The 24834-nt window shown below is 47.9% G+C and overlaps 10 protein-coding genes across 10 annotated transcripts; 4 read left to right on the forward strand and 6 right to left on the reverse strand.

Moving 5' to 3' along the window:
* Positions 1–919: 919 nt before the first annotated feature.
* On the forward strand, positions 920–4247 carry C8Q69DRAFT_518944 (hypothetical protein; the record flags this gene model as incomplete). Its single annotated transcript, XM_028633456.1, has 2 exons — positions 920–1341; positions 1402–4247. 2 exons carry the CDS (start codon positions 920–922, stop codon positions 4052–4054), a joined length of 3075 nt encoding a protein of 1024 aa, XP_028486666.1. The 3' UTR covers positions 4055–4247.
* C8Q69DRAFT_212980 (hypothetical protein) lies at positions 4248–5868 on the reverse strand. The gene is made up of 2 exons (XM_028626209.1): positions 4872–5868; positions 4248–4822 (listed from the first exon to the last, which is right to left on the reverse strand). The coding sequence occupies exons 1-2, from the start codon at positions 5787–5789 to the stop codon at positions 4442–4444; spliced, it is 1299 nt and encodes a 432-aa protein (XP_028486667.1). The 5' UTR covers positions 5790–5868; the 3' UTR covers positions 4248–4441.
* A 4078-nt stretch (positions 5869–9946) lies between these two features.
* Positions 9947–11078, forward strand: C8Q69DRAFT_212994 (profilin). Its single transcript, XM_028626210.1, has 5 exons — positions 9947–10266; positions 10370–10385; positions 10444–10525; positions 10618–10785; positions 10860–11078. Exons 1-5 carry the CDS (start codon positions 10254–10256, stop codon positions 10992–10994), a joined length of 414 nt encoding a protein of 137 aa, XP_028486668.1. The 5' UTR covers positions 9947–10253; the 3' UTR covers positions 10995–11078.
* A 466-nt stretch (positions 11079–11544) lies between these two features.
* Positions 11545–12966, reverse strand: C8Q69DRAFT_212996 (Alpha/Beta hydrolase protein). The gene has a single exon (XM_028626211.1). The coding sequence runs from the start codon at positions 12806–12808 to the stop codon at positions 11642–11644; it is 1167 nt and encodes a 388-aa protein (XP_028486669.1). The 5' UTR covers positions 12809–12966; the 3' UTR covers positions 11545–11641.
* Positions 12967–13517: 551 nt separating this feature from the next.
* C8Q69DRAFT_505897 (hypothetical protein) lies at positions 13518–13979 on the reverse strand (the record flags this gene model as incomplete). Its single annotated transcript, XM_028632753.1, has 1 exon — positions 13518–13979. One exon carries the CDS (start codon positions 13977–13979, stop codon positions 13518–13520), a length of 462 nt encoding a protein of 153 aa, XP_028486670.1.
* Positions 13980–14496: 517 nt separating this feature from the next.
* On the reverse strand, positions 14497–15826 carry C8Q69DRAFT_213111 (Got1-like family protein). Its single transcript, XM_028626213.1, has 5 exons — positions 15614–15826; positions 15348–15374; positions 15124–15172; positions 15025–15040; positions 14497–14919 (listed from the first exon to the last, which is right to left on the reverse strand). The coding sequence occupies exons 1-5, from the start codon at positions 15642–15644 to the stop codon at positions 14623–14625; spliced, it is 420 nt and encodes a 139-aa protein (XP_028486671.1). The 5' UTR covers positions 15645–15826; the 3' UTR covers positions 14497–14622.
* Positions 15827–16964: 1138 nt separating this feature from the next.
* C8Q69DRAFT_443430 (YL1 nuclear protein C-terminal domain-containing protein) lies at positions 16965–17519 on the reverse strand (the record flags this gene model as incomplete). The annotated part of the gene is made up of 1 exon (XM_028628910.1): positions 16965–17519. The coding sequence occupies one exon, from the start codon at positions 17517–17519 to the stop codon at positions 16965–16967; it is 555 nt and encodes a 184-aa protein (XP_028486672.1).
* A 413-nt stretch (positions 17520–17932) lies between these two features.
* On the forward strand, positions 17933–18578 carry C8Q69DRAFT_462131 (hypothetical protein). Its single transcript, XM_028630291.1, has one exon. The coding sequence runs from the start codon at positions 18098–18100 to the stop codon at positions 18344–18346; it is 249 nt and encodes an 82-aa protein (XP_028486673.1). The 5' UTR covers positions 17933–18097; the 3' UTR covers positions 18347–18578.
* Positions 18579–18835: 257 nt separating this feature from the next.
* Positions 18836–21326, forward strand: C8Q69DRAFT_399291 (putative chromatin remodeling complex subunit; the record flags this gene model as incomplete). Its single annotated transcript, XM_028627840.1, has 5 exons — positions 18836–19028; positions 19090–19410; positions 19461–20401; positions 20452–21228; positions 21291–21326. The coding sequence occupies 5 exons, from the start codon at positions 18836–18838 to the stop codon at positions 21324–21326; spliced, it is 2268 nt and encodes a 755-aa protein (XP_028486674.1).
* An 897-nt stretch (positions 21327–22223) lies between these two features.
* Positions 22224–23737, reverse strand: C8Q69DRAFT_399363 (integral membrane protein; the record flags this gene model as incomplete). Its single annotated transcript, XM_028627845.1, has 3 exons — positions 22224–22666; positions 22740–23274; positions 23336–23737. The coding sequence occupies 3 exons, from the start codon at positions 23735–23737 to the stop codon at positions 22224–22226; spliced, it is 1380 nt and encodes a 459-aa protein (XP_028486675.1).
* Positions 23738–24834: the final 1097 nt, after the last annotated feature.

Here is a 24834-nt window from a genome sequence, read left to right on the forward strand (position 1 = left end):
CGGCCTTTGTACTACCGCTATCTCCTCAATCATATACTTAAGTAACCTTATATAATTTCTATGTTAATATCCGCGAATATAGAAATAAAAGGTGATACTATTATAAGAGAGGTAAGCGCGTAGCCTTATCAATATCTAATATTTAGCTATATTAATATATCTTTTCTTTATTATGCGATAACGGTAATATAGAGAATCTATAGTTAATATATATCTATTTCTAAGCCGCGTAAGAGCAGCGCAATAATACACAACTAGAGGAAGATAGGTAATATTTCTGCGCTTCGCTAGATTAAGCTAGCAGAGGGCTCCTTAGTTGGATTACTATATTGTAATTAGTGCTTTGACACTGGGCGATCACGGTTGGGTTCCCAACCTCGCATGAAGCCTAGATAGCCTATTGCAGTATTTGGCTGCCGGCCTTCTGATTATGGATATTCTGTTAAAACCACCTTTCGAACTGATCGTCGTCTGGCACCTCCTGGAATGGTTTGAGGGTCTCGGGATATGTTATCCGCCTGATAGGCTTAGCAAGCCATGGAAAACATGCGACAAATCAGCGCGCTTTAAACAATGTCCTACGCCACTACAGCACTAAGATAAGGCCACTAGGAAATGTCCCGCGTAGTGTTGGTTCACAGGCTAAGTAATTCCTGCAGTCTCAAGTGCGGCGGCAACTCGCTTATCTTTATTGGGATGAATCCCTGCCAGGGGCTGAACAACTCACTTCCCCCCAGCTATTGTAGCAAAAGCAATGATGGTGGCTCGCTTTAGGTCAGAATAAAAGGCTGAGTCGGCTGTCAACAGCATGTCCTCTGCCTGTAGTTTCATGTTCGAGTTTCGATTATAGTATCAAAAGCACAGAGATTTGTTCACCGACTTTGCAACAGCAGCGACTCCTTTCGATGGTAATGCCCTCATGGATCCATTGACAGCGGTAGGCTTGGTCTCCAACATACTCAGCTTTATTGATTTCTCTGGGAAATGGATCAAAGGGGCGTACGACATCTACAATTCGGAACTCGGGAGCACGCCAGATAATTCTCGTAGTAAGGAATTGCTCGATAATATTCGCAGAGCGACTAACACCTTGGACACTCATTTTCGAGGGAAGACAAAACATGAAAGATCGCTACGTGAAATTTGCCAAATCTGCCGTCAACAATCCGATACGCTTCAAAGTATCCTGAAGGAATTGACAGTGGTAGACAAAGACTCGAAATGGAAGAGTATGAAAGTCAGTTTCAAGAGCATCAGGAAAGAGAAAGAGATAGCATCGATTGAAAGGAGTTTGGATAGTTGCCGACTGCAGACCCTTACGTTGCTGGGAATAATCTTCAGGTGAGTTGAAACGAATGTGTACTTGTATTCGCACATTCTTGTGGCTAAATAAGTGGGTAGTGAACAGCAGTCTTCGGCCAACTCGCGGTTGGATAGTATTCTAAAAGAGTGCCAGCGTGCACAAAGTGATAGGACACTTGAGATCTCAGATCTTATAGATGAATTGCGAGAAGCGATAAAAATAACCCGGGACAAAGAAGAGAAGAGTGGCTCAAAGACGATCCAGGAAACCGCCAGGGGCACTGTTGAGCCGTCCACCCACATCACCCTTCTCCTGCCAAAGCTGCAGATGATCGCCCAGTCCATACCGCGAGAGAATGACATTTTAGTCCGGTTAGATTTCGGGGATATGTATTTGCGTGAGCGTGCCATAAAAACCGCCGAAGATGGGACTTACTGGTGGATTGTGAAAGAGGAGAGCAATGAACAAGATTTGAGTGACCTCGAGAGAGAAATGCGAAGGCATACACGCACCTCATTCTTGACATGGTTGAGATCAGGAAATTCAATCTACCACGTGAGTGGTAAGATTGGCTCTGGAAAATCAACTCTCATGAAATTTCTCTGCAACAATCCTTGCGTTCAGGGGGAGCTAGAGAGCTGGGCAGGGGAAAAGAAATTGATATTTGCCCGCTTCTTTTTTTGGAATTCTGGATCCAGAATACAGATGTCTATGGAGGGACTCTACAGAGCCATTCTCTTCCAGACTCTCAAGAAATGTCCTGAGCTCATCCAGCAGATTTTTCCAGATCAATGGGACCTATTTGATCTGGACAGATCTTGGTCTGGAAATGCCCCGTTCTGTCTTGACGATGTGAAAGCTGCCTTCGAAAGGTTGGTGAACAGGAAATCCTTTCCTAACCATCGTATCTGCTTTTTCATTGATGGTCTCGATGAATACGAAGGTAAAAGTTTCGAACACTGGGAACTTGCCAAAAGTCTCCAAAAATGGGCGCAGTCACAGGATATCAAGATATGCGTCAGTAGTCGCCCACATAATCAATTTATGGAAACTTTCTCCGACGATCCGAGTCTTCGAGTCCGTCTTCACGAACTGACTCAAGGCGATATGTCTCGATTTTGCCGGTCTGCATTCGAGAATAGTGCAATGTTCCACCGGGTAAGCAAGATATACCAGGACTTCGTGGAAGAAATAGTCAAGAAAGCCGAAGGTGTGTTCTTGTGGGTCGTTCTTGTGGTTCAATCACTTCTTGATGACATTGCAAATTTTGATCCTCCGTCAGTCCTTTGGGAAACGCTCAATGAAATCCCAGAGACCCTCAATGAGTTGTTTGAGAAACTGCTTGCCAAAATTAAACCTCGCGATCGCAGACGTTCCGACAAAATGCTTCTTCTTGCCAGCACCTTTCCGCTTCAGCGGCACTACGCCCTTGTGTACTCCTGGCTTGATGACACTGAAGATCCAAACTTTCCGTTCAATGCCCCGGTGAGAGGGTATACTCATCAAGAAGTGCTGGACAGAGAGAGAAATGTACGACTCCAATTAGACTGCTTAACGAAAGGATTGTTGGAAATGAAACCCATACATAATGCCCGGACGTTGATGAATTTGTACGAAGATGCATCTTTCCAGCACGAAGTTGGGTTTGTTCATCGAAGTGTGAGAGAATATCTAGAATCTACCCCAAATCTGAGTGACATCAGAAGCCGGCTCCAGGGGATTGATTATACAGATATCTATTGCCGTTTGCTGCTAGCACTGTCCAAGTTTGCGATACCTCAGCACTATAATCAAGGGAACTCAGAACTGCGTCGCCAGAATCTGCAGTGGTCTTTTGAGTGGTTTGCTGGACTGCAGGCTATTGGAAAAGAACCGCCTATCAAGATCGCGGAAGAGTTCGGTTCGGTATTGCATAGCTACAGACAGCTTGCGCCCACATATCCTGATCACACAGCGTCAGATGACAGATTTACCAATTGGGGATTGCAAATACCCATTACAGGATCCCTATCTAAGTTTGGTACTGAGTTCTCTTATCTTCACTTCGCAGCAGTGTTCCGGCAAAATCAGTATGTTTTTCAGAGGGTATCAATGGACGCTGGCACGTTGAAGACCAGAGACGGCTTGAATCTCCTTTTGTCGGCGGCCCTTACAGGCAATTCTCGGTTGGTACGTTTCCTCTTAGAGGAGGGCGCATCATCGTATGAGCGGGTGGAAACAGAGGATATGAAGCATGTCCGAAAACCCGCCCAGGAAACCCCAACTGTTTGGCTTTCGTTTCTCCTCCACTTTGGCGCGTCAGTCATTGAAGGGAAACAGGAGTGGATATGGCAAGGTTCCTTCCAGAATGAATTGGAGGCACCGTTGGGCGAGTACGGCCTGATCCTAGAGCATTTCCTCATGTTTGGGGCTAACCCGGAAGCCTACTTTGTTCTATACGAAACCTCCACCACGTCAAAAAGTTCTGGCAAATGCCATGGTGAGCTTAAGCCTGTTTTCGTTTCACTGCAGCAATTCGTGAATGCCATGCGACTGCCAAGTTTCGAATCAGTCGTACAGTTCTTCCGCAGAAAGAGAAGGTATCGTATATCCAGAATAGCTGCGAACCTCATTCCAAAGAAGGATCCCCTGAGTGAATCTCGTATCGCGCGGGTAAAGGAGATATTATCCGACAAGAACAGATATGACCTCTACGCTATCTGCTCCAAGGACGGTGGGTGCCAGGTGGACGATTATATCCGACTGTATTAGATAAATGCAAAGGATATCTGGGCGGCCCTCATAGAAGATACGCAATTATGAAAGTCAGAGCAAAGCAGGAGTGTTGATAGGCTTAGAAAACTTAAGAAATCAAAAGCAGAGGTCGAGTTCTGTTGCGTTTCCCCTAGAACTGAACAAAAGCCTGGTCCTCCGCGTCGCTTTGTAAGTATGTTTGCTTTGGTTCTTAGGGATATCGTGTGCAAATATTTCAACTTCTTATGGGAACAATTTTTATATGCGATTACGATCTTTCTCTCTAATTTCTTTGATTGGCCTGTGTTAATCACGGAGATTCTGCTTTCAGGTATTTGGTTTATTCTTTATTTCAACAAAAAAGAAAAGAGAAAAAAGCGGGCTTAAGTGTTGAGAAAAGAAGTCCTAGTTACTGTCCACAACAGCCATCTCATAGTTTCTCCCATGCGCAACATCTCCTTTGATTATGATGTCAATATAGTCCGAATGCGTATCAACTGATGTAGCGGAAATAAATGACTCATCGACATCCGAGACTTGGGATGCGTCCAAAGATGGAGTTGCCGTGTGATGTGAGCTGTCCTTGTCCGCCACAGAAAGCTTCGTGCTGTTAGCGATAGATTCAGCCTTGAGCTTACTCAGAGGGCTAGGTCCGCGGGGCAGTGTATAAGAATCTAGATATTTGCGCGCCTTGGGATGGGCGGGTAGTGATGGGAATGCAGTCGACCTTGCCGGGGATGTTGCCCGACGTCGAGGAACGCTGGGTCGTTGGGACATTGATGGAGGCTGCAGTCGTTAGTTTAGACAATGATATATTAGGAACAAGGATACCTACTTCTGTTCCAGGGACAGCTAAGCTCTCTAGGGTTTTGCTTCGTCTGGCAAGCAGCCTTGAAGACTGATCATTGCCAAGCACATTTCCAAACATAATGCTATACCTCTCCATGTGAATATCCGGAATATCAACATGCAGGAACGGCACTGGCTCTGCTGCTGTATAGTCCGATGATTTCTCTGTCGTTGAATTAATGATCGGCCATTCCTCTTGTTGTTCGTCGTTTGATTCACGCTGGTCAGAGAAATCATACTGTATCTCCTGCGGCGACTGCATTACTTGCGTCATCCTCTCTCTTCGACTCCCCTTCTTGACATCTGCTCCATCAAGACGAAGTACAGACTCTGACTGAAGCTTTGTTTCGAAAGCAGAATCTTGCCTGTCCTCCTCGGTGACTTCAACCTGGTAAAAGGGAGACCTCGAGCGTGGTGCAGACTGCTTTCCCTTAAACAGACTCCCGATTTTCTTCCATTTGCTTGGTTTCCTTCGAAGAGGAGTTCGCGGTGTATCTCCCGTCGGTGTATCTCCCGTCTTAACAGATGCTATGGCATCCTGGTCGGGAGATTCCTTTGTCGTCTCAATATAGGAACTTGCGAGTCTGGGGCTCCCTAAGGCGATGCCTATCATACTCTCATCTGCCACAGCATCAAGTTGCTGATTGGCCAAGAAGAAATCTTCTGGCGTCTCTGTCAAATGCGCGTCAAACTGAGGCGATGCGCTCTGCCAGCCACGATGTTGCGACCCTTTCTCCGAAGCTTCATGCCACTCTGAGTCTGCTCTCGACGCAGCACCACGACGGTCCCGTGGAGAATGGCTCCGCGCTGAGAGCTGTCCCGCTGTTGAGCGGTCCCTTCGTGGTAACACACCAGGATCGGTCATAGAGCGTTTCGGTGTGCTGCCAAATAGTCCCCTAGCCATGTTCTGTCGTTTATCGCAATACCAGTAGCGAGAATATACTTAGGAACGTGTTGATATAAGTTGAAAAGAATGATAATTACCGCTTAAAAGGAACGGACAGCCTTCCAGAAGGCCCTGATTGCAACATAAGAGTAAGTGAAAGTAGAGAACTGGCCCGTCTCATATCGAGGGTAAGAAGTACTCCATACCGGATACTATGGCCGAGAGCAAACTACGAATAGTTAAATGGAAGAAAACATCGCACTCGTGTGGAGCTCCAACACGAAACCCCCTCGTGCGCTTTAGGTATCGCCCGTGAAGACGAGACGCTTCACGGGCGAGACGGCAGGGGCTTGCTAGGTACGCTGACATCTCGACCAAGGATCATGCCTGAGTAGACTGTCCGCGGCTCGAGCGGGTATAAATTAGCCGTCAGGCGAAAGTCTGGACATGATGGTGTGGAAATTGCTTCTCGACAACAGAACCAGTGAGCGCTCATGCCCTCACATTCTGGAGATCGCTATCGACGTGTCCCGATATGCTTATTTCACCAGCTGCGAATAGTAAACGTGCGCTGGTCTACAAGCAGCACGAGATGGCGCACGCATCTAAGTAGAGATCCGTGAGTTGGGCTCGGACGTCAAATGGGCATCTTTGCATTGCTTCAACTGACTGACTGACCTTCTCCATCTTTTGTCCAAGCATAAATAACTAACAGTTGACGAGCATTGAGGGGACATCGCACGATAACCTCCTGGAGGCCATCTCTGAGCGGTCTGTGCATTCGACGGCGTTGCGGATTTGAAACTGCCAAGCTCAACGGTCGGAAGCATCGCTGCCGAAGATATCTGGAAAGGCCCTGTAAAGGAACAAAAAACACAAGGCCAGTGGGAAAGCAGGACTGATGCAAGGAAAACCCTGGCTTTGGTTTGATTGCATCTCTAGCCGAATACCGTGCTTGCTGCTACGCCGACGGTGTATGCAATTATGGAAGCTCCAAGAGGAAGTGAAATAACAGGCACATTGCAGCAAAGTAACTTCAGATCGTGAAACACGGCTCGGAAGAGCTAATCCAGCTAACTTAACCCATCTTAATTCAGCCTTAACTCGGTACAAGTTTCTTGTCAGGCGGCATTGAATGTACAGTATTAGTTAGGATATGACAAGAATATTCTCACTACCTGCGAATACAGCATTATCTACACCCGAATTGGAATGAACCCTCGACTACCAGGCATCTGAGTCGGGTGACCGTCATAGGTTAACTAGATGACCCCCTTGAAGTCAAAGCAATTCCTTACTACGAGAATTATCTGGTGTGGCCCCGAGTTCCGAATTGTAGATATCATATGCTCCTTTCAGCCATTTCCCAGAGAAATCAACGAATCCGAATACGTTGAAAGTTAAACCTATCGCTGTCAACGGATCTACGGGGGCCAATACGACCCTGTTGCAATACTGGCCAACAATTATTATGTGGTTTGTAATACTATAACTCAAACTCAAACATGAAACTATAGGCCCAGAGAGGGCTTGCTTCTCTAAGACTCAATGTTGGCAGCCACCATGCTGTTTACACCCGACTCAGCCTTGTACCTTGACTTAGAGCATACCGCCGCCATTTATTTTGCTTCAAGGACTGGGGCAACTGAATTTCTCAGATCCTGGCAGGGATTCATTCCTCTTCTCATCCATACCATAAAGACAAGCAAGTTGCCGCCGCACTTGATGCCGTAGGAATTAACTTGTGAACCGACACCACGCGGAACATTTCCTAGTAGCGTTATCTTAGTGCTATAGTAGCGCAGTCACAGTCTACTTAATAAAGCGCGCTGATTTGGCGCATGTTTTCCATGGATTGCTAAGCACAATAATTCCCGAGACCCTTAAACATTCCAAGGGGTGCCAAATCAAGGTCAGTTTGAAAGCTGGTTATTATATCTGGAATATGCAAACTCCTTGGTTGTCAACAGAAGGTACCTATAATCAGAAGATTGATATGCAGCCGGATGTTGCAATAGGCGTGGGCTTCATCTGAGGTCAGAAACCCAGCTGTGATCGCCAGTGTCAACGCACAGCAACATATATAGGCCTTCCTGAGCGAATAACTGATTTCGATATCACTGTCAAGGCAGTGCTTTGTATAATTATGTTTTATTCCCTTGATAATTAATATGGGTATGTAAATAGATGTCTCGGCTAATAATTATGTTTATATGGCACTCAGGACTGAGTAACGGACACAATGCGCCCATTGTCTATATTTTTAAATATAGACTTATAGTAATGCAGCACTTCAAGACCTAATATATAAAAGCTGTCGGCGTATAAAGCAAACGCCAGGTGATCTGCAATGATCTGTTACACAACATTCCCGTATAGAATTGGATCGAACCTACTAGATTACTAGATTACTAGGATCTAGATTCTTTGTATGCTAGAGATAAATATGGGATCAATCCCCCCTAGACCTAGAGTAAAGCAAGCAATTCAGATTCTGCTTCCGTGCTAAAGGATTCGACAAAAGCACAGTAGATGCTTATGATTGTCCAACAGTAATCTCCAGTGGACAACTCTGCGATATTCTAATGCGACAAGAGACTAATTAACCATCTCTCAGCTAAAAAGCACTAGCAAGATGATGTCAGTCATATTTTCGTCGCGATTTTGAAAAGGGGCACTGAGACTTTAACTATTGCAATGTTTCTCTTTCCCCCAAGATAGTTCTACTGAGCCGAATATAGATCATTCTCCGGTGCGAGTTAGAGATAGGAACCTGTCGGCGCCCAACTAGCTGCAAAACGCCACTAGCACCCTATATGAAGGGCATAGAACAAACAACAAGAAGCCACCTATTTCCATCAATATAGGATCAGAGCAGACATGCCGGAAGTAGGAAATGCTCAGGAATAGTGGCGGAGGCAGTGCTCCAAGCAACAATTGATCAGGATGAAGTCCGAGGACATAAATAGTCTATTGATTCCAGTACCCTCCAGTTCTTTAAGCAATCAAGATCCTATTCCCGTATCAAATGATTTTCTACTATTCTTGCTTTCGTGGTCTTGGATTATGAGAGAACCTGTGTGGTAATCCAACCAAGACCTGGCTAAACTCAGAAGAGCTGCTAGCTTTATCTAGCGAAGCGCAGAAATATTACCCATCTTCTTCCAGTCGTGCATTACCAAGGCTACCGCCTGCGCTGCTCCTACGGAGCCGAGGAATGCATATGTACTGTAGATCCTCTATACTATTTTTGTTGTAGAAGGAAGAAAAGATATATTAAAATAGCCAGTTGCCAGATACTGATAAGGCTGCGCGCTCACAGCATCACTTGATATTTCCAGGTTACAAAAACCGACACAGAAATTGTATAGGGTGACTTAGTTATATAGTTAAGGAGACAGCGGTGGTACAGAGGCCAGAATCCCTACCTCAGTTGGAAAAGCGGTGATATGTTGAACATACGGTAAAGCTCTCATCTTAGCTCAACTTCTTGCATATGCTCAGTGTCATCATCAATGATCAAACCATCCTGAGTGAATGTAAACGTGTCCCTTCTGGTTGGTCAGTGTCGGTTTCAATAGCAGACCGGGTAAGCCATAGCTTTCAGTCGTCTGGCCTCTTAATCAACTTCTCAAGCGATCTGCCATTGAGGCCTAGCTCGAGAGCACACGGTTGGATTAGACAGCAGGGAGTTCTGCTGTACATCCCAACGGTCAAGATCCCAATGCAGACCGCCACGCGACATGACATGCGAGGCGTTCTGCGCCGAGAGCAGGTGGGTCACCGGCGCGTTCGGTCTTGGCAGCTGGTGCTCTTTTTATGGCAATCCCTGACGCCTTCAATTGAGGGCAAGTATAGATACACCTGAACAATCCTCAGAGAAATCAGTATGGGACAGTAGTCGGCTATATGCTGGCTTCAGGATTCCCTTTGCCCTGCTCGCCATAGCATCCTTGATGCCTGTTGATGCCTCCGTTCTTCTGTTCCGTGGACCCGGCTGAGCATCCTTAGTGGAGGTTAGGCCCGCACCTTGAGACAACTCTGTCACCGCTCCTGTGGGCGAGATGGACAACAGCAGGTCATGAAGATGGATGCCAGAGTGTGCAGATGGGGTACAGAAGGATGGCGTGGGAATATAGGATGAAAGCAAAGCGAAAGCTCATCTCCGGCAAAAAGGATATGGGGGACATTTTTGGGGACAAGTTTCAATGGAGAGAAGAAGACGAGAGAGAAGCGATGCAGTCATCCCGACGGCGGGGCAGGTACGCCAACACACTCTCACCCCACCTAGCCGGTCTCCTTAACTCTTCTCCCACAACCTGGCCATACTTCCCATCAACAAACACCGCCATCTCCCGCTTTTATTAGAGACAACTTCCCTGGGATTCCTTTTACGGAGGACGTGCACCTTTTCTTCTTGTCTCTTGCTCTGCCTTATCATCTTATCTGTACTTCAGTCTCCAGGAGAGACTTACTATCACCATGTCTTGGGACGGTATGTGGCCTGGTTCGGACATTAAGAGCTCTTGCCCTTGACAATTCGTCATATCCTGCTATAAAAGCTACCAAGTCCATTACTGACATTGTTTGCCAAACAGGATACCTTAACGACCAGTATATCACCCTTTTCGTTGATTCGCATAATACCAGGAGATCCACTGACATGGGCTAGCGTTGTCGGCTCCTTGATTGACAAGGCCGTTGTTATTGACGTTACCGGTGCTGCTGTGTGGGCCAAGTCCAACGGTGCTCAGGTATGGATGCTCCTCAGTTTATCTGTGGCAGAGGCTCTGCAACTTGCGGTTACCGTTATGATCTTCCGCTGACCTGGGAAATACCGTTACAGATTTCTCCAGACGAGATGAAGACGTTCGCTAGCGCATTCAGCGACAAGTCGAAGGCTGAAGAAAGCGGAGTTTCTTTCGGAGGCTCCAAGTACTTCTTCACAAAGCTTGAGGATCTTACACACGAGAGTCTCCCCGAGCGGACTATCCCTACGCTACACGTGGCTAAGGTGATTATTAATATCATTTACTTTCCCTGGTACTCCATCAGATAGGACGCTAATCAAGTTCTTTCGAACTACAGGGAAAGGAGGGAGTCGTGGCAGCGAAGTGCACCCAGGGTATTCTGATTGCCCACTACCCCGAGGGAGTCTTCTTCGGCGACGCTATTGACGCTGTCGTTAAGAACGCTTCGCACCTTGTGAAGAACGGTATATAAGAGGTCATTGGGGTTCTATAATCGGAAAATTTGGAGGTATTCGCACTACATGCTAGACGGGATCAGCAAAGAGGTGGTATCTCGCACAATCAGCAGTGAAATACCCATGTTGCAAGCGTGTTATTGGCCCAACAAGGCAAATGTCATGTTAGGTCCATTGTAATCTATTCAGTAAGAGGCACAAGAGGACACCCTTAAATTCAGAAACTCTGGACACTTTCTAACAGGCAACAATTGGATATTCCACGGCGACGGGCATGAGCCCAATGACATTGTGAGCCTTATAACCACGTGGAACGCCTTTATAATTGTAAGGGCAACATAGTCCGATTTCTGAAGAAACAAATACATAGCAAGGTCTACTGTACATTTCTTTGCCTCTGGTACGAGTCAACCGAAATCGAAACTAAGCACCCGCTGTAGGCTAAGGAAAATATGTTTCCAGGAAGCATCTCATAAACATCCACAACATTCCATCAAAACAGCGAGTATACGCTCTCTTGCTTAATATCATTTTTCGTCCAAACTTAGGAGTATCACTAGTGAACTATATTCTATGACATGAACACACGTTGGCTAGCAACTTTTACAAGATGGAAAACGACGCCAATTAGGGTATATTGATTGATATTGTGATCAAGGTCCATTTACATCCTAACAGGGACCCCGACTTTGGTGCGTAGAAAATCAACTAGATCATCGATCTCATCAGGGACTTTATACCAATGCCCAAAGCCCTCATACCGCTTCCAGGTCACATCCATATCCAACGGTCCAGCAAGGAGCCGAACCATCTCCTCCCCAAGCCTGACGGAGACCTTTGGGTCCGCCGCGCCATGTCCTAGGAAAACAGGGGTGCGAAGGTGGTTGACATCGGCTGGTGTGGTGATTCTTGATACGGAATTGTGCTCTTCACCTGCATTCAGGAGAGGTGGGAGATCAAGAATATCGCGCAAGTGGTTGATCGCTGAGATAGTTCTTGAGAATTCTTCGGTGCTTGTGCCGGGGTCCGAGTCGTCACTATCCTCCCCAAATGGATCGAACGAACTCAGATCTTCGTTATTGTTGTATTGTTCATGTGGATCTTCATCTGAGGAGCTGCTATCCTCAGTGTCATCATCGTTGCTTTCAAAGTCGTTATTATCGTCATCTTCTTCATGAACGTCCGCGTCCTCGTCTTCCTCTTCATCATCGCTTCCCTCTGAGAATTCTATATCTAATTGATCCATTCCTTCGTCCAGCCCACCTAGGGACTCGTGGTCATTCTCGATTCCGAAATTTAGAATTTCACTCAACTGCCCCTGGAACGGTAACCATCCACTCATTCCACAGAACGCACCCAACGTCTCCCGTCCATTCTCACCCCATCCACCACCCAGCAAACTAAAAGCTGCCGCCGCGCAACCTTGACTTAGCCCTCCAAGCACGATGCGTGAATACGAATCATGGTCCTCATACCCCTTCTCACGCAGGATCCCCGCCTCCTGCACAACGAGCTCTCTCAGAAACGCTGCCGTTTCACATAACCCCTCCACCTGCAGATCCGTCCGCTGGTTCGGGTCGTCGAGTGAATAGTTATCGAACCATTGATGGATAGGGATCTTTTTGAGAGCCGTCGAGCGTCGTCGACGCGCGGTCGGGAAGACGAATTTGACAGTTGGTAGCCGCGCGGGGAGATTCGCGGAGCGGAGGAGTTCGTGGCCGAATCGGGAAGCATTGCTGCCGCGGCCGTGGAGGAGGATTAAAGTGTGAGTGTGTTCGGATGCAGACAAAGGGGAGATCGAGAGAGGTTCGGGATATGGTTTTGGAGGCATGGTCAGACTGAGGTGTAGATTAGGCTGAAATCAATCGAGTTTTTGAAAAGTGAAATCCGGAAGGCAAACTATTGACAGCAGGGCACTATATCATTTCTGAACATAGCAAAGCCAGGTTCTTTACTCTTGTAGACGGAATTTTGACGATGATGTTACATAGTAGGTACTTTGTGCTATTAAGATCTTAGTAGTATCTGATAACACAGTTAGCCGCCCTGGTCCGCCTAGTATAACAGAAGCCAATGATCGCTCTGCTCTTAAGCGCCAGACATCACGTTCCTTATCAACACGCGTTCAAACATAGCGCTGGGGCTTCTAGGAAAATTGTTCCAAAAAAAGAAAAAGAGGGAGAAAAGGAGGGGCTCTCATCATTCTCAGTCTAACTGTATCTGACTTGGAATATCAAATATTTTGAGAAAGACATAGTTACTAAAGTGTACAGGAGTGTTGACTCCCAGATGAGATAGGGAGATCGTATTTTCCCTTCCCCGGAGAGTATTCTGTTGATGGCAAGAATGAAGAGATTATAGCTTCTGTCATGGATGCTACAAACGCCGATGTCCTAGGTTGTCTTCGCGGCGCATTCGAACGTTTGAGATGTAGACTACGCATAGCTTTTCCTCGGCGCTAGAACATTATCTTTGTGAACCAAAGAGCTCACGGTCCCAATACTGTCTGTTTCATATCCCTGGGAGCAAGGGCCTACCACTCAGATCAAGCCGTCGTTGAATTCATCTTCTGTCTTGTATGGACCAAACCATCCTAGTTCAGCACGGAAAACGGGATCCTCGCAAGTTATATCATCGAAAGATTCAACTAATTTCCCTTTGATACTCCGTAGTCCCGCTATAAAGCCTTTAAGTTGTTGTATGATCTTCTTGCGTCGTTCATCGTCCATATCGTCCCACACATCGCGCAGAACCTCACCTTCCACATACTCCATAACTATAACACCACGGTTGAGAGATTCATCGACATATGCATTCAAGACTTTTGGGACGGGAATCGAGGTCCGAGAATGGACGTATCGTAGAGCCTCAGCCTCAGAAAGTCGGAACGGCTCGCATAATTTGACCACGGTTTTCTCATCAACTCGATAGATGTTGATAAGATCGTCAGGAACTAACCGGTTGGAATCTACAAGCTCGGACTTGTCAATGATTCGCGACATATTGCACTTATGTCAGGGGCGTGTCTTTTCGTAGTTCAAGGTAAATGTAGATGTAGTGGTAGCGTAAATAAATATCTCTTAACCTAAAACTCCCCCACCATGCGGGGTCGGTATCTCACTGCGGCTGCTTTTTTCATTGTTCTACTCGACATTTTGATCCTTGGAGATAAATATCGGCATGCATAACTTCTCTATTCACGGCCTCATCATCACTGTGTTCCCGGATAGATTCCTTGATGATTATCACCTAGGGGAAAATTAGATACTGGACAGAGATCCGCCAGATACATAAGACAGTAGCAGTAAGAGACCCTGGATCACTGACCGTTCATACATGAATTATAATATGCTGTACATACGTATAAAGTGTCTATCCCTAAGCATAGAATGAGCTGTAGACATCATGAAAGCAATCCTTGAATTATCCATCCGTCATATCATCGCCTTATTCCGGGCATTCTGTCGTGTCAATCAAAAGGAGACACGGCACGATATCCACCCGACGCCTCATACATAACACCATAGGCAGGCATTCCCAAAGAACAAGGAAAGCCAGGAGCTTCAAATAATATGAAATATATCAGAGAAAAAGAACAAAAGCACCAGATCTATCTGGGCTCTTTCTTCGCTCAATCCAACGTAATTATACTGGCAATTCAGCGTTTCTCCTTCCTCCAGCCAACGTCTCCAGGGCGGTCTTGATGTAGGGTCCCACGACGGGAATGTTGCCGGCAAATTGACCGATGGTGACGAGGAAATCTCCAAACAGGATGAATATGCCGTAGAGCTCGATGAGAAAACCGGTCAAAGGCCAGCGGAGGAGGATGAGAAGGATACCGAGGGCAAATGCGACGGTTCCTTTCAGCTTATGTGGACGGGAGAAAAAGGCGAGAGTCTTCTGAAAGCCGATGATGAGAGTCAACCCGATGAGGAAAAGGATCTAGACAAGCGGGAAAGCTCATGTTAGCGGTGAAGATGGGTGCTGGGCGTATGGTCCAGATCTGCAATAAAGGGTTTCGTGCGGTATATATGGGCGCAGACGTACATTTCCCATGGCAAGCCTTTTGTTATAAAAGGTATAGAGATTAGTATTTGTGATCTTTTCATACGTAGATTGAGGATTCGCCCTGCGGATTATACGTACATTGACCGATCAAAGAACATCAAGACTCCAAGAAATAAGAACAACCCGCCTATAGAGAGCAACAAAGAATCATCGTTAGACGTCAATGGAAGAATCTTGTGATATTGTGCCAGTTTGTCGAAGTTACTTGACTAGTATGGTGAAGTATCCGCTAGGTATACATGCAACGGGTGCCGTAGGGAAGTAGTATGGCTATATTTGCGAAATAGATAGAGTTCACCTACCAGCAGAGCAGAAGACCACCCCGATCTCTATATATCAAAGCACATGTTAGCAATGGTGTTATGAGCAAGTGAGTCGTGCGCGTTGGGCCAATGGAATTGCCCTCAGCTACGGTAATCAGAGTGCGAGGAAGATGCCGATGCAGAGAAACATCGGCAAGTCACGCAATCAAGCATGCGACCAAGTCCAGGGTCAAGACAAGGCGTCGGCCAATATGGTGGTGGCCAATGTCTCCAGTGACATTATCTGGAAGGATATTCTCGCTTACTCTGGTTTTCTGAGAGCCACATGGTTGGCATATTGGGCACCCTCTGAAAGGATGTATAACCGCGCGCAACGCCGCAACTGTATTATTCCGAACTGCAGATAGACGTTTTCGGAGTCGTCCGCTCGGGAAATGCTGTATATATCGGAACAGAAACTGTCGGCAATCTCCTATAACAGGGGAAGGGTCTAGCTATCGAAAGAGATGTCGCAAGGACAAGCAAGAGTCCAGGGGAAGCAGCGCAACGGGAACTGTTATCTGTTTCCGGAATCTCGTAACGAATTCAACTGTAGGGATCGAAGGTCCTCTATGCTGAGGAAGACACTGGGCCGGAACAAATGGGTGTCTGCAAGTCAGTCCGCTCCCTTGATGCCAGCAGAGCCCTCTGACAAGCTGTTATGCCTGGACTTGCGCGGTCGCAAGAAGATTTGATCCAACCAAATAATGGGTTTTTGCGCGCCTTTCTGCCACGTTTTCAGTGTCCGCCCGCGCCCTCAGCAGTCATGGAGCTAGCGTTATGTAGTAGGCGGTGAATACAGGAACAGCAAAGCTTTTAAAACTCACACATTCGCTCCATTTGTTCTTTGTAAATATATGTGACCATGTTCACGCCAATTAGTAACGATGATTGTGTCGCCAGAGTTACTTGATTGACCCTCTAATGCGTCCAGATCAGACCTCCATTATCTAACAGTACAGTGTTCAAGAGGATGTTCAAGAGGAGACAACAGTTCGAAGGCAGTCGCCCAGACTCCTTGACGGCCACCGATGAACAAATATATGGAATAATGATTTGCCTATGTTCATTGCTATGCCGGACAGCTCTATAAGGACATGTGATACCATATCCACTGGGAACAGAAGCTGGTCATGCAATTGATACTCGACGTGCTCAGCGTGTTCCGTATGGATGATTTTCATGGCTGTCTATCCAGTCTCCGTCTCCTAAATCCACCCAGAAACCAACTGCATTCCTTCACTCACTCCACCCCTGATGTATCTATCTATCCGCCGCGACCACAGCGTCCTATAGACGTTGTAACTGATATTCCTTTCTGTGGAATGTCGGTACCAGTCGAGTGCTCTAGCACGTGGCGAAGAACGATGCCTTTGGGGTTACGATTAAGCCGGAGTGCTTTCTTGAGCCTGTCTCGAAAGGGGCACGGTGGGTGGAAAGGACTTGACTTTGATAACCCGACATAATGCGCAATCCGCAAAGATAGAGTAACCAGTCCTGTAGTCAGGACGTCAGAATCAATGGCAAGACTTGTATCAATAAAACACCATCATACCCGTATTTCCAAATGGGCTCTTTTAGAGCATAACCCCTGTATTCAGCAGGGCAGAAGTCCCTCTATTTGAGGACCACATGAGCTCCTCTTACTTCAAGGTAGCTCTCCGCCACGCCCTGGCCGAGAGTCCTGACCACCCCGAAAATCTCCTTATCATGATAGCGCAGTCTGGTCTTAGGATCCGTGTACGGCGCCGGGAGCCCGGTGATATCGCAGTAGTGCTTCTGATGGGAAGGATGCAAGGACGGAGCGGACTCGATATTCGTATAGGTGACTGCCGGGCCACTAGGGTACATAGAGCGAGCATTTTTCTCCCGTACAAGATTCGACAGATTCTCTGCTGCCTGCGCGATAGCGCCACCGCTGGGGGGTTGCGTGCCATCGGTCGTTGCTCCTGTACCAGCCGCACCTGGAGTCGCTGCGCCAGAATTATTCTGTGTGGCCATCACTGAAGCCTCCTTTCTTGAAGTCTCTGCAAGAAGTTGCTTGACATTCTTGTTGCGTCGTTGCGATGGTTTCCAGTTCGGGTTGCGGAAGGGGCGCGGAAGATGCGCGATGTCAAGACGATCGAGAAGCTGCTGGTGAGAGTCATCGGACGCGGTAGCTGGAGGAGCCATCTTGGAAGCTGTGATTTATATCGTTGCGGTGAGATTGGCGTCTGGCTTGTGGTAGAAGAAGAGGGGTTTTCCTGCTTTTCAAGAGCTTCCCAGCGATAGTTATCCAGCTATCCGCAATGTAATTAAGCCTTAGTCGTTACGCGATGAGCGCGTTGGATCTCCCAGGATATGTTGCAAAGATAAGGGTTTATGGTGTAACAGCGACACTATAGTGCGGCATGAATGTCAATTTCTTAACGCAACTGCGAATAAGGGGCCTCTTTCATTGAGCTGATCAGGCATTTGACTCTTGCGGTTCCCGTCCGAGCAGTCAGTAACCTTGAATGTATCTATCTAATCACGTGCCAGGATTGTCTCGGGTATCAACACCAGATTCAACGGGTAACAAAGAGGTTCCCCCCGATCAATAGACAAATTTCATACAGGTCCAAGATGGTGAGTACTCAGATGGATTGAATCGGATGTTTCAAAGTCATCTGAAAGTCGAGACTGATGCCATGATCCTCAGGAGAGCCCTCACGAGCATCAGCAGAGTCTGCTACTCTCCCGAATCATCAACAACGTTGTAAGCAGCGACGATGGTTGAGCCTCATGTTTCTTACACTAATCATTGTTGTACTAGGAAAAACTCAATGAAGCAGTCATGGTACTCAACAAAAGCTTGCAAGTGGGTGTCTTTTGTGTTCTCATTGCGCGTCGTTGATACTGACCAACAAATCCAGGAAGTCAACATCCAGAATATGAATGTTGAGCTCGTTGCGCAGATGTTCAAGAACTACCAGTCGAATGTTCTCTTCCATCTAGAAGGTATGTGCCCCTATGCTTAGGATATTTAGTAAGATGCTGACTCTGTATAGCTACGGAGAATCTCAAAGACCCATCCTAAATACGTCTGCATGGTCGGAGTCATGATGAATTTACGAATTATGGTGGAGACGGTCCTGTAGTCAATAATGCTTGTTCGTTTGTAAACAAATCTGTAGGGAATCTGATCTAAGACTTGTGCTGCCTCTGGTTGTCAATAATGATAATCATAATAATAAAACACCCCTTCAAGAGCATATTTAGCGCGCCGCCACATATAAGGGTTACAGCTCCGGGATTCTCGTCCACCCCCGGGAAGCTGTAGCCTCAACTCACAAAAGTCTGCTCTGCCTCCCCAACCTCTGCTCCATTTCAAGGCAGCATCACGGTCTATCATTATTTCTTCAGTTGCTGGACTTTCGGGGCTCACTCCCTTTTCATCCTTGCCATGCGCTGAATCCGCTCTATTCTTTGCTCCGCGTACGCCATTTTGACCTGACCTAGACGCCGCGATGACCATCGCAGCAGCGACGGTTCTACCGACTCGCTCGGCGGCGATTGTGACGGATAAAGATAGGGTCAAGCCGCCTCCAAAGGTGTACCCTGTCCAGGATCATCCGTTCAAAGGGTACCATCCTCCGCAGCCAGATGGCTATGAGCAGAGCAAGTCTACGGCCAACACAAGTGCCATAGTTATCGACAATGGTAGGGAGAAATCTTGTCGCTATGGTCGCGCACTGTTCCTAATATGATTCGTGTGATACAGGCTCCCATCTTGTCAAAGCCGGTTGGTCGTTCGACAAGAACCCACGATTCATCATCCCACCTGTGATGAGCCGTTATCGAGACCGCAAGCTCAACAAGGCGTGCCAATTCGTCGGTTACGATGCGTACGTCGATGCGACAACGCGTGGACAGCTCCGCTATGCCTTCGATCCGGGCACGAGCATAGTGGGTAACTGGGATGTTATGGAAGGGCTTCTGGACTACCTGTTCCTGAAGCTAGGAGTGGATGGCGCAAACGGAGGCGTTGACAGGCCGATCGTTCTCACAGAGCCGATCGCAAACCTGACATATCCTCGACGGAGTATGTGTGCCTTGTGGTTTGCTGATGAATACATGACTGACGTGATTCAGTGATGAACGAGATCCTCTTCGAATGCTACAACGCGCCGTCCGTCGCCTACGGTATCGACTCTCTCTTCGCATACCGCTACAATAAAGGAACAGACGGTTTGATCATCTCGTCGTCACATACTTCTACACATGTTGTGCCTGTGCTGAATTCGAAAGCCTTGCTCTCAAATTCGTCCCGGTTGAACTGGGGTGGTGCGCAGGCTTCGGATTATCTGTTGAAACTCATGCGATTGAAGTATCCAACATTCCCCGCACGGATCACAGAAAATCAGATGGAGGATCTCATTCATAAGCACTGCTACGTTTCGCAGAATTACGACGAGGAACTAAGCCACTATTTGGACTGGTCCGGGCTGGAAGATAGGGACCATGTCATTCAATACCCATATACGGAGCATGTGGTACAGGAAAAGACGGCGGAGGAACTCGCGCGCATTGCAGAGAGAAAGAAGGAGAGCGGACGCCGGTTGCAGGAGCAGGCCGCTAAGATGCGCCTTGAGAAGCTGGTGAAGAAGGAGCAAGAACTTGAATACTACAAGGACCTGCAGCGTGGTCTTGCTTCGGAGCCTAAGAGAGAAGTCAAGAGGATATTGGACGCTGAAGATCTTAAGGATGAGGCTCATCTTGAGAGGACTATAAGGGATCTTGAGCGGTCAATCAAGAGGTCGCGAAACAAGGATTTAGGGGTAGAGGAGAACGAAGAAACTCCGGAAGAGGCATCTTTTCCCTTACTTGATGTCCCTGACGAGGAACTTGATGAGGCTGGCCTTAAGGAGAAACGTCACCAGCGCTTGATGAAATCAAACATTGAAGCAAGGCAGCGTGCGAAGGCGGAGAAAGAGAGGGAAAAGGCCCGTAAGGAGGAAGAAGAACGACTTGACAATGAGAGGCGAGAGAATGACTTCGAGAACTGGATTGCTGAGAGGAGGGCTGCGCGACAGGTACAGTCTATCAATCTAAATTTCCGAGGATTCTACTAACCCCGCGCAAGGCTCTTCTTCAGAAGATCAAGGAACGAGAAAGGCTAAAGGCCGATCTTGGAAACCGCAAGTCCCTCGCAAGTCAAATGCGCATGAAGACACTCGCCAACCTCGCTGCCGACGGTCCCAAGAAACGTCGCAGAGGCGGTGATGATGACACTTTCGGTGCAAACGACGAAGACTGGGGTGTTTACCGTACCGTGGCGACAGGCGAACAAAGTGACGACGAGGAAGAAGAGGACGTTGAGGGTATGCTGAAGTCAGTCGAGGAACAGCTCCTCAAGTACGATCCAGAATTCACAGAGCAACACACCCTTGCAGCGCAATCGGATTGGACAAAGAGCCTTGTTCACTCCTTCTTACGTGGACCCTGGCCATTTGATCCAGAAAGCCAGCGAGAGGCTCACCAGCTCCATCTGAACGTGGAAAGAATCAGAGTACCTGAGGTAGTATTCCAGCCATCAATCGCCGGTGTCGACCAGGCAGGTCTCGTAGAAATCGCAGCCGACATCGTCAACCAGCGCTTCTCAAATGCTGATGATCGCGCTCGTTTACTACGTGATGTATTCCTTACCGGCGGAAACACCCTATTCCAAGGCTTCGAGGAGCGGTTCCGCCAGGAATTCAGGGCTGTTCTTCCTCTCGAGGCGGAGCTCAAAGTTCGCCGTGCAAACGACCCAGTCCTCGATGCATGGAGAGGTGCTGCGCAGTGGGCCTCAGGACCAGAACTGGCCAAGTCTTCAATATCAAGACAGGAATACCTCGAGAAAGGAAGCGAGTATATCAAGGTATGCACTGACAAAAAATTTGTCTTTTCGTAAATCATTGATTAACCATTGTTTCCCTACAGGAACACGATCTTGGAAACATGGCAAACATCGCATGAGCTTCCACATCGGAAAGAAAAACTTTCTCGTCCTTGTCTCTACTAGCTGCCGTAAGAAAGCATATCGTGCCTAGCTAGCTAGCTAGGTATGGGTTGGTCCGGACCATCAATATGGAGTATGGAGTACGGATGTGTATGGGGTTCGTGGCAGATTTGTTTTTCAACTTGGAAGAAAATGAATAGTAGCAAAATTGATATAATATTATACAAGTACTTTACGTGTCTAGGCTGATATCTGCAGCATCACAAGCATATACTCTGGTCTACAGCTACGCTGAATAGGCAGGGTTTATCATGGGTAAAGAATGAATAGAGGGCAGGATCTACCTAGTCCATTATGGCTACTGCAAGAGATGCTGCGGGCTGTACATACCATCTGAGGAAAATAGTGTAGAACAGACTCGATGAATAGCCGGATCCGGAATAGAGACGGATCGTCCCGAATATCATTGTCATTGCAAGAAATATCATGTCCTGTTAAACAACATCATTAAAAGGGGTATTATCAATATTCCATCGTGTATTAAGATCGTATTCGGGGCATCAGACAGTAGAAAGCTCGAGACAATCGTCCGAGAACCTCGACGCCACCTTCCAACCGTGAGACCACCGTTGCCCCAAGGGAATATGTACAGCGTCGCGAGTGCTCGAATTGCCTGACGCAGTGCAAACCTAAGCCTGGCCGATAATATGAGGATCGAGAGAGGCCTTTTGTCCTTTCCTGTGCCATAGTGGATTGAGAGATCATCAGATTAGCATCAAACCATCGCGACCTGACGCCGGACGAATGCATATGCAGCAGAAATCCCCGCACTGGTATTATTGCGATCCAAACAAATAATTAAATATCAAATAGCCAGTAAGGTGTCAACAAGGAATGGACGGGCAGACAACGGTTCACCGAGTGAGGACTCCATGACCCAGTTCCCCATGATCGCTGTCGTCTAAATATTCGTAAACGTCGACAATCTCTTGCTCAGGTTTATGAATCCGAACCAGCCAGAGGAAATAGTCCTCCAGAGGTAGGAGATTCAACAACACAGCATTGCCCCACCACCCCAGAGCGCAGACAATAGCACCGGCAACTGCATCCAGAATAAAGTGGTTGGCGGTCGAGACGATGGCGACGAGGATAATGAACGGATACGCGAACCCGATGAGTAGGCAGGCCAAGCGGCGCCATGACGGCAGTCGTACTTTCGGAGACAGAGACGGGTGGAAACGATTAAAGAAGCGAATCACGATGGTCTTCGCACGGCGATGTTGAGGGGGAAGCGGGATGGTCATGATCGTAAGACCGATCATCAACGAGTAGCCGAAGTGCAGGGAAGGCATGGCAGCTGGAAATCATACTGTCAGCGCCGTGGAAGAAAATATATACAGAAAATCATGGATGACAGAGGAAACTCTTACCGTATTGATTGCAGAACCTATTTTCTGTCCAGACGCTACCAACGCCCGCGACTCCATGGACTGTATCTACGAAGCCATAGCTGCGCGCCTTGTCTCCCACCGGACCCTTGACGTTCTTGTCGCTCAGCAAGCGAGGAGGCATACAGGGCCAGAAGGTGAACACGACAAATGCCAGCAGGTTACACACGGCCAGAGTTCTCCGGCGCGCCTCGTACAGCGCTGGTCCCGCTGGTGATCCGTTCACCATTCCCCTAGGCTTCCCCGGTTGTCGTTCATCCAGGTGGTTTCGTGTCGTGGTGTAGTAGTAAAGCCATACGAGAAAGGCGATAGTGCCTGGAATGTGGATAAATGAGTATGTCCAGTTTACCCAGGTCATGATATGGGGGTGCGCGAGGAAAAATCGCTGGATGCCAATCTCCCAGAAGATACCCAGCTTCTGCTCGATCGCGATGATCTGCAGCGCATGTTTGCGGGCGACGTCCACAGTGCCTTCCTGGAGTGTCACCGCAGTAAAAGCACGGCCCAGTTGGTAGGTCTGCAATCGTTGTTAGAACCTTTTGGACGAGCACGAGTACTTCAGCATCTGCGTTGCTTACCCAGTAGACCAGAGCCCAATACCAGCACTCAACCAGGAAGGGAAACCGACGTAACAGCCGACTGAGCAGACGATTTCGAAAAACAGCGGTATTCGGGGAAGTCACATCAACTTTCCAGGAGCCAAAACCAACCTGCCTTTTCTGCCAGGGTTCCTCATGGGTTTCGAGCAGCGACGGCGAGAGTGATCGACAGGTGAGCAGCGCATCTTTCGGGGTGGGGCTGATCAGTCCCGACTCCAACGAATCTGGAGAAGTGTCGCGTGAGTACTCTGTATAACGGCGCCCGCTGCGGCTGCCTTTGCGCGACGGCGATATTGAGCTGTCGACCGCACGGTTGATCCAGGTGCCTCCAAAGAGAAGGACGATGACTGCGAGCGGTTCGAGAATGGCACCCGCGCCCATGATAACCGCTGCGGTCGTTTCTGTTGACTTTACTGGGACAGGTGACGGGGGAGGAAGTGACGAGGGGGACAACAGATGAGGGTAGAAGAACAACTCAAGGATCAGGATCAGGATCAGGAAAAGAAGACTCAAGAAGACACAGTAGCTTGTCACCGGGGGGTAGGCGTCATTAAAGGACCAAGGGAGCGGACCCCACGAGGAGCTGAGCTCTCGAAACTGAAAGCAAGAGAGCTCTGGTTCGTCCCCAGGCACGGAGAACGGACGAAGTTGGAGAAGGACCAAGAGAGCAGCACGGAGCTCGGAGGCACCGGAAAGTTCAGAGGCCGATTGATTCGTAACTACTCTAATAATACTGTATGGTACTTAATAATAATGATAATCATAGTTAATAATAATAATCGTGAAGGGGCCGTGATGGCGAGAGGCGCACCGGTCAGTGGAAATAGCAATAATACCGGGGAAAGGAGAACGAACATGCGAGGGAAAGACGGGGCTAGACTGGATGAGCTTATCGGTGATGTTCTTGTTTGTATGGAAGAGAACTAACTATCTGATGATGCTGCTGACTCTGTCCCATCGTCAGATATCTCCCCCCATCAGAGATATTTCCCTCGTTTTTCGCTGGGGTCTTCCCTCTGTATGGTATCTGCTTCCTGTTTCATCATGATGTTCCCTTTGTGGTGACTGCATCTGCCCGTCAGCGCACACGACCAGATGCCAGCGATGGGACTGGGCTGGATGATAGCGCGTTGACCACTGCCCAGCTTGAATCTGTTGGACGAGCGGGGCAGGTAAGCTGACGCCGAGGATGACCAAAATGCGCCACCTTGGCAGGACAAGAGTCAAGATAGCCTGGTTTGGGTCGAAACACGAAGAAACACTAGGCGGTAGGTGGTTGAATCCGGCGGTTAAAGTACGCCCTCGTCGACGTTCCCTGGCATTTCGACTCTGGCAATGCTACTAGTGAGATTCTTTAACCACAGAGAGCGCTGAACTAGAGTACTGACTACTAAAACATTACTCAAGTAGGATTAGTTTTCACGACTAGTGTTGATCTGCGATGTCTGCACAACGTCAACGCTGGCACAATGACCAGA

Source organism: Paecilomyces variotii (genome assembly GCF_004022145.1).
Source record: "Paecilomyces variotii strain CBS 101075 chromosome Unknown C8Q69scaffold_3, whole genome shotgun sequence".
Classification (NCBI taxonomy): Eukaryota; Fungi; Ascomycota; class Eurotiomycetes; order Eurotiales; family Thermoascaceae; genus Paecilomyces; species Paecilomyces variotii.